Genomic DNA, 15,602 nt, shown 5'->3' with positions numbered 1-15,602 from the left:
GGCGAAAGCTTAGTAACCTATTTGTTCTACATCTTGATCTTTTTTGGTTCTCTTTTCCTGCATTCATGATTCATGCGTGTTTGAAAATAACAATAAAACAATTAGTTCCTCCAAAATTATCACATTTGTAAGAGTATTTTTATTTCTTTTCCTCGAGTCATATTTATTGAAAATACTAATGCATTTATCATACTCAATACCTACAATGTTTTGACAAGAAAAATTCTTGAAGAGTCGAATACATGGATTAGAGCAGTCGTTTCTTAAATGATTCATCAAAAGGATCTTATCAACTGAATTTTGTCCACACGACTTTTAAGAGTGTACTAAATTCCGGTTCGGTTCGCTCCAATTGATTCGGTTCAGTTTAAACCAACTAAATCGGTTCGGTTGCGTTTGATAGTCACAAATAAACCGGCGCCGGCGCCACGGAGCGAGCCGAGTGAGAGTAAACAACAGCCACGCGTCTAGGCTTACGCATTAGTATACCCTGATTCGCCTCTTTGTGACAGTTAAGAGTGAACTTGTATGTTGAGTGTAAACGACCAATAAGTAACCGTCATTTTTTACCCACAGACTGGGCCATTGCGTGCCGCGTAGTAGACCCCACTGGAACAACGAATAGAAGGGAGAGAAAATATGGTCTCGACTTTTGAGGATTGCAGAAGAGAGAGATGAAGGGGCGTCGAGTCTACTCGGTCCTCGGTATCCTCCTCCTCCTCGCCGTGGGCTACCTCAACTGGTCGTCCGGCGGAGGCGGCGGGATTCGGGTCCCGATCCCGTGGCTGCAGCCGCGAATGGGGTTCGTCGGCCGGAATGGGACCCAGTTCGTTGACCTCAGCGACGGATCGCCGATCTACGTCAACGGTTGGAACTCCTACTGGCTGATGGTATCCGAATCCGGAGATTGGATGGTGGAGATGCTAAGGCGCGGGCGCGCCATGGGGATGTCGGTGTGTCGTACGTGGGCGTTCAGTGACGGTGGCCCTAATGCGCTTCAGATCTCCCCCGGACGCTTCGACGAAAGGATGTTCCAGGTTGGTGATTTTGTGCTTCTCCTGTAAAGTTTAGATATTTTGACTGGAATGCGGCCTTTGGATGGAAAATGTTACATTGGGTTTCCAAGCTTTTCTTTTTCCTGTTTTGCTCATTCAGTTGATAAAAACCATAACCTTAATTGCAGGCTGTAAGAAGGTCTAAAACTACAAATTTCTTCTATAATAAAATCACTATATTGGTAGAATTTTTACGATTTTCAAACAGTTACTGACTGTTAGAATTGTCGCTATGTAATCTGGTTAAGCATGTTTTTCTCACTGTGACAAATGCGCGATCAGTTTTGGGGTTTCTAACTATTATATTCTTTACTGGAATGAGATTTTTGTTATCAACATCAACTTTCATAGCATAAAGACTACTAGCAATAACATTTTAGCTATACTAGCTTATTTTGTCTAAAAAGAGCTGATAATTCTCTGGTAAAAGGAGCTGATATTTGTGAGATACTACCACTTTCATATCAGGCATTGGATCTTGTCATATACGAAGCAAGGAAAAATCGCATCAGGTTAATTCTTAGCCTTGTCAATAATCTCAAAGCATTTGGGGGGAAAGCTCAGTATGTCAGGTGGGCACAAGCTGCTGGGATTAATGTGTCAACTTCCTTAGATCCATTCTTCTCTGATTCAACCATCAAGGGATACTACAAAGATTTTCTCAAGGTATGCTGGTAATTGCTAGTGTAAATGTTGTTGAAGTTCATTTGATAAAGATGCTACAGGTCTTTGTTATGCAATGTTAAGCACAAGTTCCTTGGTTACCTGATTCAGCTTTTATAATTAAGAGCATAAGAACAAACTCAAAGGTGACCAATAAATTTAGATAGTTAACTATTATAATTTAAGTTTAAGCATTTTGTGCCAGTGGTTGAGCTTGATAAGTTAATAGTCTAGTGCTCTTTATTGGGGTGTGATAAAAGAGGGTTTGTATGCTTAGACAAGCGAACTACTATTATAATGGGCTAATTATTTTGGACCAATGGTTGGGACTATAAAAGTTAATGTACAAGTTCTCAGCAACTAGTCAAAAATGTTCATGTGAAAATTATCTCATTTGGGAAGCAGGTTGTGGTATATTCTCCTTTGAAATTGGATGGCATTGTTATTTGCGCAAAAATAAATAACTATGTAAACTGAGTTCATATGTTATTCATTTGTTTATATTGTACTTGTACAGGCAATCATTTCCAGAAAGAACTCCTACAGTGGAGTCAGATACTCTGATGAACCTGCCATATTTGCTTGGGAACTAATAAATGAACCTCGATGTGAATCCAACTCGTCCAGCTCACTTCTTCAGGTTTTTGAATTATTTTTCTCACACATTCTTACCTTTTCACTCACTTGAGCATGTTGAATTTTCATAGGAGAAGGGCCATTGAAGTAAATGCATATTTCTATGGTATATTCTTAACTCATCAAACTGTTCTTACAGGAATGGATTGCTGAGATGGCATCATATGTAAAGAGTTTAGATGAGAAACATCTTGTCACAGTGGGGCTTGAAGGGTTTTATGGACCTGGAAGAACAGAACGGTTGGGGATAAACCCAGGGGAATGGGCAGCTTCACTTGGTTCCGACTTTATAAAGAACTCAGCAATTGAGAATATAGATTTTGCTTCTGTGCACGCATATCCTGATAGCTGGTTTCTAACCTTCTTCACTCAGCTAAAATATTAAATGTTTCATGCTTGCTATACTATACATGGGGCTAACTTTGATCATGCCCACTAAAGTTTAACATGGCTCTTCGTATGTTTAGGACATTGTTTTAAGTGTCAATATCAATGCAATTCTTTCCATTTAAATCATGCTGATTAATTTGTTAGAAACAATTTACTCTAGATCTGATGGTGGAAATTTTATGAATATTTTTTCTCTTATATCTATTTGTTTCCTAAAAATTTCCATTTAAAGAGATCAGTTGTGATACTTAAAAATCACATTTTTAAGAAGAGTAAACAGAAACCTCCCCTTTAATAACTTTCTTGCTTCATGTCTTCTTGTAGGATACCGAAGGCCACGCTGGAAGAAAAAGTAAAGTATCTCTCAAGTTGGGTTGATTCTCATATCAATGATAGTGAGCATTTGCTGAAGAAACCAGTCCTGTTCTCAGAGGTTGGTTCACAATTGCATGTTATGAAAAATGGGTCATACAACAGAGACATATTACTAAAAATAGTTTATGATAAAGTGTATGAGTCAGCCAATAAGGGGCAAGCTGGAGCTGGTGCTCTCATTTGGCAATTGGTTGTTGAAGGAATGCAAAGATATCATGACGAGTTTTCTCTAGTAGCAAGGGACCACCCCTCCACATATAATCTAATATTGCAACAATCTTGTAGATTACAGAACTTGCTTAAGAAAAAGGAAAATGCTAGTCAAGAAATCAGCCATATCTGCATGGATTTGCCACCCTGAGAACTTGGAACGTTGTTTGTTTCCTTAATCCATTGCAATTCCAAGGATGATCAAAGGCATTAAATTGACAGAGAAGATTTGTTGCAACATGGAGAAGTTACCATGGAAATTTTCTTATCATACTGCAAACGATCATTGCTTGCTTATTCCAATGAAATTTACCTTCAAATTCATGTTTTGTGAATCTGAGCTGCCGCCAAAGTGATTAGAAAAGAAGGATGCAAGATGAAGAGCAGGATGTTTCTGTATGGTATATACACAATTCTACAATTATTTTTTTTCACACGAAAACATGTACATTGTACCTCAAATTGAACCTTCAGTAGTAAGTGACTGCTAGTGAACTTTTTGCATTGAAAGGTGATTTGAAAATTTTGAAGAATAATGTTAGTGCTCCTTCAGTGTCAACTAACGAGTCAAATATTTTCTCATACATAACAGTTTGTTGCATTATATTGCTGTTTTATGTTTGCCATGTTTTAGGTATCTATTGTGCTATGCAAAAGTATGATAGAGAGCATGTGGAAGGAGAGCGTGGAAATTTCAGATGGTATGACAAAACCTTTTTGTGGCTTTGAGCTATCACTTATCCAATTTTGTAGTTTCCCAATCTTATATATCTTTGCTTATTATTAACTTAGCAACAACAGAATAAAACCCATTACTGTAACTAATAGCAGAAGTTTAGGGACCAGAGAAATTTAATCTAACCACTGAAATATAAGTTGTTGACAAGGATAAGGAAATGAATACACTAAAACCAGATGAGATTGGTATTGCTTTGAACACAGTACAGAGATAATAATTCACCAATATACATTTAGCTTGAGAATTCAAGGAGTTCATAAGTATTCCGGTTCTAATTGATTCAAGCAAAGAACCAGAGTGGTCCTTATATCCGAGAAGGTATCATAGGAGTAATGTTCTGAAGGTAAGCAGCTGCTGCACCAACTCCACTTCCTAGCTTAACTGGGTATCCTACATCTTTGAGTACCATTTCCACACCACTCAGGCAACCCAGCAATTGAAGCTGCAAAACTCAAAAAACAAAGCATAAATCGAAACTACTTTGATCAGAAAAAACAAAGGGAATCAATACCTCATTAAGGCTGCCCAAGTGCCCTATCCTAAACACTTTGCCTGCCACTTTGTTGAGTCCCAATCCTAAGCTTAAATTGTATCTCTCCCAAGCTCTCTTCACTATATCAGCACTGTTAATGTAAGAGGGAACCAACACAGCAGTGACAGTATCACTGAACCATTCTTCCTTCTGTGTGCAGTTCTTCAAGCCCCAAGCCTCAACAGCAAGTCTGTTAATTTTTTTGATACAAACATTAGGATTTAGCTTATGTTCATTGACCCGAAAGGAAGATGAACAGTTGTATGTCAAACAGTTATTCTCTGTCTGTTTACCTTGTTGCTTTTCCGAGACGGTTGTGCCTGGATATCACATTGTCAAGACCCTCCTCAAATATGAGGTCGAGGGCAGCTCTAAGTCCATATAGAAGTTGGATGGAAGGCGTGTAGGGCCAGTAAGTTCCCAATTTGTAGAACTTTAAGTAGTCATTCCAGTCAAAGAACACTCTCAGAGACTTAGCAGTCTTGGCGGCTTCAAGAGCTTTAGGACTGGCACATATAAATCCCATCCCAGTAGGCATTGAAAGAGCCTTCTGAGATCCAGTCAAAGCGACATCGACTCCCCATTCGTCCATGCGGAAGTCAAGAGCACATATTGATGAGACTCCGTCGACAAGGAACAATGCAGGATGTCTGTACTCATCTGCAGATCCAGATTCATTGAGAGAAATGTATCTATTAGAAACAAAATCTATACCAGCATTGAACCCTGAGAATTAAGATTTAAATTATTGTGTATCATGATAATATCTGATGATATGCTGTATTTAGTATTTAGAGAATTATTTTTTGATGACTAGATTGTTTGACATACCAAGCAATTTCCTTACAGTTGCCAAATTGTTGGTCACTCCAGTCGCCGTCTCATTGTGAACAAGGCAGACAGCCTTGATCGAATGAGACCAGTCAGCTTGTAGCTTGGAAGCCAATGCATCAAGATTGGCACCTTGTCCCCAATCACTTTCGATCACATCGACATTGAAGTTAAGGCGTTTCTGTTGATCAATCCAGAGAAGACTAAATTGTCCAATGAGGAAAGTCACAATCTTATCTCCAGGTGATAGAGTATTAGTAAGTGCACTTTCCCATGCCCCAGTACCTGATCCAAAGACCTCATTATAAGAAGCAAATTGCAAGTCTGAACAATCAAGGCTCGACTTATAATCGAGATTTGTTTTAAGATTATTCGGCATAGTTTGCTGTGGTTGTTAAAGCTCAAAATCATCCCACAAGGAAATTTTCATGCAAAATGCAATGGAGAAAGAAAAAAAAATCTAACAAAGGAGGAACAAATTATACCTGTTGTTGGGATAATGAATGGTGTTCCAGTAGTCGTCTTGAAGATCTTCTTAACATCCTCAAGAAGAGTCTTTGTCAACGCAGGCACTGCAGGTGAGCGATAGTCCTCATTGTTCCTATTCATTGCCCGTATCACTGGCTCAGGAATATTAACTGGCCCTGGAACAAACAGTTGGTTCCTCCCAGGTCCATAGACGAAGTCCATTTTTTTTCCTGATGAATTTTTTTTGCCACAGAAGGATGACTCTGCTCAGATGGATGCTATTAAGCTCACCTGAAAGTCCACAAGAAGGATGATGAGTGTCTCATTTCTCAGCTTTGCAGTCCAGTAGTGCATGCAATCTTGGTTGTGCAACAAAAGTACATTTTTTACTTCAATAATTGGTAACAGTCTTTTTTTAAGAAAAAATTATCTTTGTGCTTTGCTTGTATTTTTTCCCCCCATTTAATAGGATAACAAAGCTCTCAGATAACGTATATCTGTAAGCTTATCTCCTTCAGGAGAAAGTATATAGTAACTATATCTAAAGGATAATTGTGTAATAGATGTTAGATTATATGTTATCCAATAAGAAAACTTGATAGGAATAACCTTGTACTGTTTTCAGGAATTTAACCTTGGATAACAAAATAAAGGATGGAAATAAAAACTGATGACAGTATAAATTTCCTACATCCTGCACAGGCTTGTTACACATGATTCTTATATATTCTGCACACTGATTCTGAAATATAAGTTCTAAGTATCATAATTATTTTGGTTTTCACATGTACCAAATTGCAATGATGTTTGTGCCAGAGTTTGTGGAGTATGAACCAAAACATGTTAGTTTACTTTTACGATCTTAAACTTCATTTATATTCCATCGTTTTCTTTCTTAGACACTTGGATTTTCATATTCCTTGAACCATAGCCGTGTCCATATTGTCAACTATGATGATCAAATTCCTCAGAATTGTTTGAAAGATTTGTGACCTTAGACAGGCGATTTCTCCCACCACCAACTATTTTAAGTAAACGTTGAGGAAGAAAAAGGAATACTGAATCAAGAAAACTTGTAACAATACTTGACAGTTTATGAGAAAGATAATTAGTGCTACGTACCTTTGCGTTTCTTCTTCTGCTTCTTCTTCTTCTTCCTCCAGTCGCGGGTGGAGGGGAGAAAGAAAGTTGAGGCGAGAGCAAAAGCAGTAGCTAAATGTTTATAGTAACGGAATGGCGCCTACGCACAACGCTGTCGATCAGCTGGGCCCCGCGCGGTGGATAAGAGTTTCCTGAGCTCTACAAGTGTATGTTTTCGGGAAGAGAGGATAAAGTGGAGGCTTTTAATTCGTAATTTGTATGAACTGTGGCGTTGCGCGTTTCAGGAACGCTGACCACAGCTTCCTCATGACTATATATCTCCTTCCTAAAATTAACGCGAGTACGCGACTTGGAAAAAAAATCCTGGAAAATGAAGAGAAATTAAGGAGTTAATTCCTTTTGATCGTCTGATTCTATCAGTATTTTGAATACATCTCATTGATTAGTATTAACCAGATCGTACGGACAAAAATTAAGAACAAGCAGTGGATTCTCGTTCCCGTGTTGATGCCTTCCCTGCAATGGGACAAAAGTTAAAATTCCGTTCATCTCAAGTGAGATAACGATGGAGCTTTCACGACGTACGTCCACACAATTAACCGGCGAGTTTGAAATTTAAATGGGGTTTTCGCCCGGGCGATATCATTTTTTTATATTACACAATAATTTAATTTAGATATATCATTTAAAATTTAGATTGATCGCAATAATTTTAAATGTTTGGTATCATTAATAAAACGATAAAATATATTGATATAGAGAATCAATCAATTTAAAATAATACATTTCCTATTTCAAATTTTAGTATTATATACAGTTCATTTCATTACTAAGATATTTTTAAAAATAAATTGACAAAAATTGTCTTTCTTATATATTTGATTTTTAACTGCGCTAGTCTTTCAAAATGTTTCGCCTAAATAGTTTTATTCAAAGAAAGAAATCAAAGTATTTGAAAAAAGTAATCGGCATTCTGGTGTGATTACCATGCCATTGTGGGATGACAATATAATTAAAAAATTAGTAATTCCATCCTCATTCCATTTTGATTGCTTCCACGTGGAAAAAAAATTGAAGACGTTCATCCGGAGTGTCCTTCAATATTAATTTCATAATGATTTTTTAAAAAAAGTAAATCATGACTTTTCGAGTTTTGATTTTTCTATAATCCTATTGAGTTGGCTTGTGCTGGTGAGCTACTGGCATGGGCCCCTCTTTCTTAATTGCAATTGCAACTATCCTATCAACTGTACTGCTTGATTTACCTCCTCTGATCATCCGACCATTCTAACTTTTTTGCAGAAGAAAAGATTCTCATTTCCGATGGACAAATATTTATCTTAATTATTAACATACAAGTTTTTTATTATTATTATTATTATTATTATTAATAAGTAAAGTTTTCTAGAGTTGTCCGATTGCCATGCACATGCGGGCAAGTAACCGATCAGGCCATTTACAGCACACAGTCGGCTCGAAAATTTAGTTAATTAATTAACTAACTAAATTAATTATTTAATTTCTTCTAAACTCCCTATAAATTCTCTTCCCTTCTTTTCCCAACTCCTCAAGCTTAAAGAGAGAGACCATAGCTTCTTTCCCTCTTCATCTCAATTCTCAAGTGCCCTTCAGCTCAGTGATGGAGATGAAGAAGCTCCTCAGCGCCGGTCTCATCGTCATGGCCGCCTCCGCCACTGCTGCTCTGGCCGTGGAGGCACCAGCTCCGGCCCCCACCAGCGGGGCGTTCGCAGTAGTAGCACCGGCCGTCGGCGTCGCCATAGCAACCTCCCTCGCCTCCTTTTTCGCTTTCTACTTGCCCTAGATGGTGGTGTTGACTGTTGTTGTTTGTTACCTTTCTTATTTCTTCGGGATCGATGTAGTGCTTAAACATCGATGCATTTGTTCTCCAACTAATGCATGATGAATTATTCCATGGGACGCTGTGGTTTGCAGGATTTTTTTTTTTGTTTGCCTTAATTTTTGATGTGCAATTTAAAGAACACTTAAAAATAAGTTTGCAAGAGAGAATCCAGTAGTACTCGACCATATGGCCTGGTTCATTTAATCAATCAAGCTTCTAAAAAGCAATCCATTTAAAAGCTATGCAAGCGTAAAAGGTGACTTAAAGTGAACAAGCATCTCAGCTTTGAACTGGCATCTCAAACCTTTCCACATAATCAAACAAAACCAAAATGAAAGGAGCTACTGAAGACAGACAACCAATGCCAGTCATTGGGCAACCATTTGAAAGTTTACAGTACAGCCAAGAACTTAGTTAAAGCGAATTAAATTGAGAAGATAATCCTGAATCAAGATCGGAGGAGTACACTTACGGTCTCTTGAGGAATTTCTGGAACCAAAGAGCAGAACTCTTTGGGTATCTCTTCAACCTGTTCTTGAAATCCACATAGTGGAGACCGAATCTGATAGTGTAGCCAGAGTTCCATTCAAAGTCATCTAGTAGTGTCCACATGAAAAATCCTCTCACGTCAACACCTTTCCTGCAAAATATATACAGCGAGCTCATATTGAATCAGTGTTTTCAAAGTTGACTGATTCAACATGTTGAACCAGAACCATGTACAAATTCCAGAATCAGAGAAACCATGAACAAGGGTGGGTCATCCGGCTGGCTCACACCCACCCATCCAGTTGTAAAACTATCAGTTTTAGCACCAAAATCAATCATCTAGGAATTATAAATCACGTTAATCCATTAAGATTCAAAGAACATATGTTTTTACCCACCTAATAGCCTTTTGCAGGTAGCGAAGATGGCCCTTGAAGTAATCAACCCTCATCTTATCTTTGAGTGCTTCTTCCAGTGGCAGTACTGTTGCATTGTTGAACTCATCTATGCCTATTAGACAAAAGATGGGTGTATAAACGCATTGGTTTCTTGGAATATTATAAAGCTGAAATAGAATTAATGATGAGAAAACACAAGGGATTTGTTACCATTTTCTGTGATGTAGATGACTGGATTATTGTACTTTGCCTTGGTGTACACTAGGAGGTCCCTTAATCCTTTTGGATAGACGTAGAGCCAACTTGAGGCAGCCTACAAATTGTCTCATTAAACAAGTACGGCTAAGATTTTTAATGAAATTAATAGAACAAACTGATCAGTAATTGGGTGAAGAAATTATGATTATAAACCAAGTGGAGATTCTTAACCTAGTCTAGCATGGGTCAATTGTCGCAGCATACTGGTTAAAAAGCCTGGCACACGCCGCTAACTTGAGGATCAACATGAAGACCGTGCCACATACCCCATTTGAGGTTGTTTGCAATCTACAAATGAGTCTCCATCTCAAGGTTTTTTAAACTCCCTCAAATTTTAAATTATCTCTAACCTCTCTTGAAATCTCAAAAAATTTCACTCATTGCCTCCTAAATCTTCCTCAAGGACTTGCAATGCACAAAGCCCATGCCATCAATCTTAAATGTGACTAAGGGTTCTCGAGTAACATGAATGTATTAAAATCATTGTAACTTAAGAATACTTGGTCAAACATATCAATGGTAGTCCTTTGAACTTGTTCCTTGAGTTGTCACTAATCTTGTTGTCAAGTTAAGAATGTCGATACAGATGTGACAATTACTATCAAAAAGTAAAACTATGAATAAGAAATCACTTTCACTTACTTTAGGCTTTAATTTAGTCATCTGTTTTCTTATATTTTTTAATGTAAAAATGGATAACTCTGAATGAAAGTATGAAACTGGTCCAGCCAAAATGTGCCTGTACTGCATCATTCTAAGCCAGTATGAATAGTAGTACTGAATCAATATATTTATCTATGTAGTTTAGTAAAAATATCATGAAGATTGAATATCTTTTCTTGTGTGGCATTAAATAATCTTGTAACTAAAAATGTCCAACAAAAAAATAACCAGCATAGTATGAAATGTTACCACAGGACCAATAGGAACTCCATTGCAAACCGCTGTTGATTATGAAAAATGAAGAAAATAGTTAAAATTTTATGTTTGGTAAAAATTCACCCAAATAATGAATCAAAATAATGTTTGCATTCAACTTACTAGTCGTCAAAGTGAAAGAATCTGTCATGTAACTTTGATCGACTACCCTAGACAGAGGAACACCATATACATAACTCGCAGTGTAATAGTTAAGTCCAATAAAATCATATGAATCCTTAACCAATTCGGATTGCTCATGCATAAACTTGGGTAGACGATCACCGACAAGACTTTTCATAATGAATGGATAGTCTCCTTGAGTTAAGGGATCCATAAACCTACACATCCGCCAAGAAAATTGCAGAATTAGTGTTGATTGATCTCGAACAAAATTGATTAAATTAGGTATTGCCTATGACTTACCATCCATAACTAAAATCTAATGCTCGCTGAGTTGCATCATTATTGGACTTAGAATTTGAGAGAGGAATATACCATGTTGTAGTTAGTGTAATTCCTATTTTCCCCTTTTGATGGCTCTACGTGAATGTAATTTAGAACCATTTAGGCCTAGCTCATAAGCTATATTTACATATCAAAATTCATTTCATTTGGAACAGAGGCCTAGCTTGCAGTAGCAGTTTACCTGATACTTGTCCTTGTATAGCTTAACTGCAGCAGCATGAGCTAGCAATTGATGGTGAGCCACAACATAAGGCTCCTTACCTGAGTCTCCTGCAGTGCAATTGCCTATTGTAGGAGTACAACGACCGGGTGCTAATTCTCCTGATGCATAACCCATAGTTGTAAAAATGAGGGGTTCATTGAAAGTGATCCAGTACTTCACACGATCTCCAAACTCCTTGAAACAAACATCCACGTAGTCATGATAGTCTTTACTGTAGAACAAGATGATTGTAAGATAAGTAGTAACTCATCACAAACTTGTTGTAATTTTGCCTACAACTATAAATTGTTGTGGTGCAAAATGGGAAGAAAACATATAGTGAGTTAGAGAAAGTTCAAGTAATTGAACAAACATGATGAGGGGGCTCAAGAAGCCTCCATATTGGTCTTCTAATGCTTGAGGCAAGTCCCAGTGGAAAAGGGTCACAAAAGGCTGCAAGCCTGTGCACACACAGTTTAAGTAATAGTTTTAACTAGAAAATAGTCAAACTAAAGTTGAAATTAATATAAACTATACCATTAGACAAGAGCTCATTTATGAGATTGTTGTAGTATTTGACACCTTTCTGGTTGACTCCTCCGCTGAGCTTTCCGTCTGAAATATATACCATATATTAATATGAATATAATCTTCTAATTATATTTACGACCTTAATTTATAAGTACTTGGTAATATCCTTGGCCAAGAAATGGAAAATCTGTAGGCATCTACTCCCATCTGCTTCATAAGAGACACATCTTCCTGCATGCAGCTTAGTTTCAAAATTATAAAAAACAATATATTAAGAAAGTTTGATTCTCATTTTTTAACATATTTTTTTTTCAACTTCAATACAATTCTTAAACCTCCATTTCATTTCATCTTAGTCATTCCATCAAACAAAACAATCTTGGCATGCTCACAAAACATAATAGAAGATTATGTGCTTTAATGAAACATAACCAAAATTTTGTATAGTTTACATAAAACAAAAAGGCATACTTGTATACATAAATGAGATACAATACTTAATTGCAAAAATTAATTTTAAAAAACAACTTACTCTTATTTAAACATACATGTAGAAAATGCAATTAGTATTTTGTTCATTCTACACAGTACGATCATTATACATATCTGATGACTATGTTAAACCTAAGATGTTCTATATCCATTAGTCCCACATAGGGAGTCCTGCTCCTAAATGACTAATCATTTTAAAATGGAACGGGCTTCACCTGAATTCAACATGGTATTAGGAATATATGATGACAATAAAACATACATATACTGAAATAAATTGGATCCTTGATTGAAGAATTAGCTTTGAAACTTTGTCAAAATTAGCAAAAAAAGTCATAGTTAAATTACCTTATAACGATGGTAAGAATCTAATGCCACATCTCCATTACTACCATCCATTATTTTCTCTGCCACATTGAGATATTAAGTATTCAAGCAATGCTTTATCTTAAAAAAATTAAATGAATCATCTCATAAAATTAATTGTCTTCTATACAAATAAAACATTTTAAATATGCTAGTTACCCAGATTTGTGTTACTACTATATCTGAAGTTGGTGTTATGGATTAGGAAATTTTCAATTTTCCACTTTAAACTTGATTCATAAAATAGTTATTGAAATTTCAAAGTTACTTTTACACATTTTCTCTCTTTCTTCCAAAATATTGTAATTTTCTTTCACAAAAATATTTTGAAATAAAATACTCATGTAACTTTCATTAAAGTGGGTATACTTTGGTTTGAAAATTAATCATAAGGAAATCCAACACAGAAAAATCAATGAGCCAATTGTTTAAACAAAGTAGTACAAATTAAATTGAGAACCCAACGAAACTTTAGGTGCAAATGAAATCTTTCAAGGGATAATATCAATTTTGTATAAGGTATTCTTTAGGACCCAAAATCTAGGATAAATATTTTTTTCTTAAATCAAACTCACCTATACAAAGAGCCAACCATCTAAAGCCCATAAGCAAAACAAAAAAGAAAAAGAAAAAAAAGATTGACAAAAAGATTTAATTTATTTTGCTTTTGAACAGTCATCTTGTACCTTTAACAAGGAAATGTCATGTTTAGTACTTGATTTTTTACTAAGTATCAAGTTTCGTTTCGGTTTATCCTCAAAATACATACCATCAAATCAACTAATGATCAACATCATATGATTGTCACCTGACAAGCAAATCAAGTATTGCCCTGTTCATATATGGCAACCACATGAACACTAGATGGGTTGGTTGTTAGTTGACTAAATGTAATTTAAGATAAGAGATAAATTGAAAGGAATTTGAATCCTGATCCAAATTGATATTTTGACAATATAAGAAATATTTTGAAAAAGAAACATAGAGGTTGATGATCTTTTCATTTGAATAAATAAACAATTATTTCTCCACGGGGTATATAATTACTGGAGGTAGATATATAAACCTGGGTGTGAGTGAGTAAAAGTGTCCCATATGCTGGGCCCCTTTCCCCCTTCCCTTCCTGCACCTTCGTACTATGCTCATCAAATTAAACTTAAATCAATAACAAAGCACAATTACAATCATTAAATCAACAAAAATTAACAGATCACATACATAACATGGATAGGAAAATGGAAGATTTGATCACTGTCCCCAAATTTACTTTTGCAAAGTCTCAAATGTGTTTTTACTTTATGAACTAAATATACTTGAATTTCAATATTGTATATCCTTCAAGGTTCATAACATCATTTGTCTTCCATTGTGACAAACTAAGTTAAGTTTATGAACTGAGGATGGTTTGATAATAGTAAAATTCGAGTATTGGCATGAGTTAAAGTTTTAAAATTTTAGAGGAAATTTTAAAAAATATATATTGAAACTAAAGGTATTTATAAAGTGAGGCGGAATTGATTTTGCTGATAGCGGGGTTTATTACCGATTTCACTTCGGAGTCTTCTTCCTTTAGAGAAAGAAGACCTTCCCTCTCAATTGAAACACATTATCTTCTAAATCTCAGATGGAAATTTGAAGAAAGAACAAATAGCAGATGAAGTACGTAGGAGGAAACTAACTACTCACAAGTAGTTTCTGAAATAGCAATAAAATATGTAGAGATTACTACGCAGAAGTCCGAGATGAAGCCCAAAGCGAGATTTCTTGCTTCGCCCTTACCCGGAAGTGAATGGCATTCTCGCGCAACCATTTAAAGCAATGAAAGGCTACCAAAATGGAACTCACCAGCGACCGCTGTGAGAACGAATGTGGACTCACTTAGATCGCCAGAAGCAGCCACCAGACGGCACGATCCCACCACCCGGCGGCCATTGTACTAGGCGCCCGAGTGCGGTGTGGCAAAAGCGAGCAGTCGAAGGCCGAAAAAAAAATTGAGAAAAACTTTGATGAAACTTCCCAAAAACTTCTTTTTTCCCAAAGTTTAAAGACAAAAATAAAAGTATTGTTCATAGAATTTCTGAATATTTAATTTCCGGAATCGAAATGGAATACGATTTGTTTGAGAAAAAAATTCTGGAAATTGGAATGGAGAAATATTGAGCGGCAAACCGAAAATTTCAGATTTAAGCGATTAGGTATTTGAACAAACAGCATTATGCAAACTGAGATTTGCGGCTAATTTTGTAAGAGATTAATTCTTGCGCTTGCTTATTGTTTACTTGATAAGCCGAAGAGGCTGCGCCAAAGATGAACCCGTCCGGGAAGGAGCTCCGGTCGATCGACGCCGCCTTCGATTCAAGTAGCGGAGCTCCTACCACAAGAAGAAGAACAAAGAGAGACAACGAATCATGGAATCCCATTTTACCACAAGGCACGAGTTGGCGCATGCTGACTGATGAGTGCCAACGACATATATAGTGGAAGCTGCTCGACATCTCTCGCTAAGTAATAGCTAATAATCACATATAGAAAATTACAATTCCATGTGAAACTGGGGAAAACTTTTATTTATTTATTTCAAATCTGGCGTTTAATTGTTGAAGTTTTAATTACAAAGAT

The 15,602-nt window shown here is 36.4% G+C and overlaps 3 protein-coding genes across 3 annotated transcripts; 1 reads left to right on the top strand and 2 right to left on the bottom strand.

Annotated features, from left to right (window-relative positions):
- The first annotated feature begins 674 nt into the window (after positions 1-674).
- Positions 675-3,839, top strand: LOC141846034 (mannan endo-1,4-beta-mannosidase 6-like). The gene is made up of 5 exons (XM_074734023.1): positions 675-1,037; positions 1,524-1,721; positions 2,236-2,358; positions 2,494-2,705; positions 3,069-3,839. Exons 1-5 carry the CDS (start codon positions 675-677, stop codon positions 3,478-3,480), a joined length of 1,308 nt encoding a protein of 435 aa, XP_074590124.1. The 3' UTR covers positions 3,481-3,839.
- Positions 3,840-4,226: 387 nt separating this feature from the next.
- On the bottom strand, positions 4,227-7,087 carry LOC141843430 (serine--glyoxylate aminotransferase-like). Its single transcript, XM_074731497.1, has 6 exons — positions 7,022-7,087; positions 5,917-6,190; positions 5,432-5,716; positions 4,894-5,260; positions 4,580-4,790; positions 4,227-4,510 (listed from the first exon to the last, which is right to left on the bottom strand). Exons 2-6 carry the CDS (start codon positions 6,119-6,121, stop codon positions 4,373-4,375), a joined length of 1,206 nt encoding a protein of 401 aa, XP_074587598.1. The 5' UTR covers positions 6,122-6,190; positions 7,022-7,087; the 3' UTR covers positions 4,227-4,372.
- A 2,155-nt stretch (positions 7,088-9,242) lies between these two features.
- LOC141846628 (beta-glucosidase 12-like) lies at positions 9,243-15,349 on the bottom strand. Its single transcript, XM_074734669.1, has 13 exons — positions 15,263-15,349; positions 14,050-14,119; positions 12,966-13,024; positions 12,281-12,356; positions 12,132-12,209; positions 11,968-12,055; positions 11,574-11,826; positions 11,351-11,466; positions 11,048-11,265; positions 10,919-10,950; positions 9,959-10,061; positions 9,749-9,860; positions 9,243-9,501 (listed from the first exon to the last, which is right to left on the bottom strand). Exons 3-13 carry the CDS (start codon positions 13,014-13,016, stop codon positions 9,330-9,332), a joined length of 1,299 nt encoding a protein of 432 aa, XP_074590770.1. The 5' UTR covers positions 13,017-13,024; positions 14,050-14,119; positions 15,263-15,349; the 3' UTR covers positions 9,243-9,329.
- Positions 15,350-15,602: the final 253 nt, after the last annotated feature.

Source organism: Curcuma longa, chromosome 1 (assembly GCF_044706935.1).
Source record: "Curcuma longa cultivar G26 ecotype Majalengka, Jawa Barat chromosome 1, ITB_CL_G26_1.1, whole genome shotgun sequence".
Classification (NCBI taxonomy): Eukaryota; Viridiplantae; Streptophyta; class Magnoliopsida; order Zingiberales; family Zingiberaceae; genus Curcuma; species Curcuma longa.
This window is presented reverse-complemented; position numbering and strand designations above follow the sequence as displayed.

What these genes read in the sequence shown, in the direction of transcription:
- LOC141846034 (XM_074734023.1), top strand. Translation starts at nt 675, where the DNA reads ATGAAGGGGCGTCGAGTCTACTCGGTCCTCGGTATCCTCCTCCTCCTC. An exon ending in ACTACAAAGATTTTCTCAAG is followed by an intron (nt 1,722 to 2,235) that starts GTATGCTGGTAA and finishes GTACTTGTACAG; the next exon opens with GCAATCATTTCCAGAAAGAA. An exon ending in CACGCATATCCTGATAGCTG is followed by an intron (nt 2,706 to 3,068) that starts GTTTCTAACCTT and finishes GTCTTCTTGTAG; the next exon opens with GATACCGAAGGCCACGCTGG.
- LOC141843430 (XM_074731497.1), bottom strand. Translation starts at nt 6,121, where the DNA reads ATGGACTTCGTCTATGGACCTGGGAGGAACCAACTGTTTGTTCCAGGG. An exon ending in ATTCATTATCCCAACAACAG is followed by an intron (nt 5,717 to 5,916) that starts GTATAATTTGTT and finishes TCTTTGGATCAG; the next exon opens with GTACTGGGGCATGGGAAAGT. An exon ending in ACTTGGGCAGCCTTAATGAG is followed by an intron (nt 4,511 to 4,579) that starts GTATTGATTCCC and finishes TGAGTTTTGCAG; the next exon opens with CTTCAATTGCTGGGTTGCCT.
- LOC141846628 (XM_074734669.1), bottom strand. Translation starts at nt 13,016, where the DNA reads ATGGATGGTAGTAATGGAGATGTGGCATTAGATTCTTACCATCGTTAT. An exon ending in TATACAAGGACAAGTATCAG is followed by an intron (nt 11,467 to 11,573) that starts GTAAACTGCTAC and finishes ACATTCACGTAG; the next exon opens with AGCCATCAAAAGGGGAAAAT. An exon ending in GAGTTCCTATTGGTCCTGTG is followed by an intron (nt 10,062 to 10,918) that starts GTAACATTTCAT and finishes GACAATTTGTAG; the next exon opens with GCTGCCTCAAGTTGGCTCTA.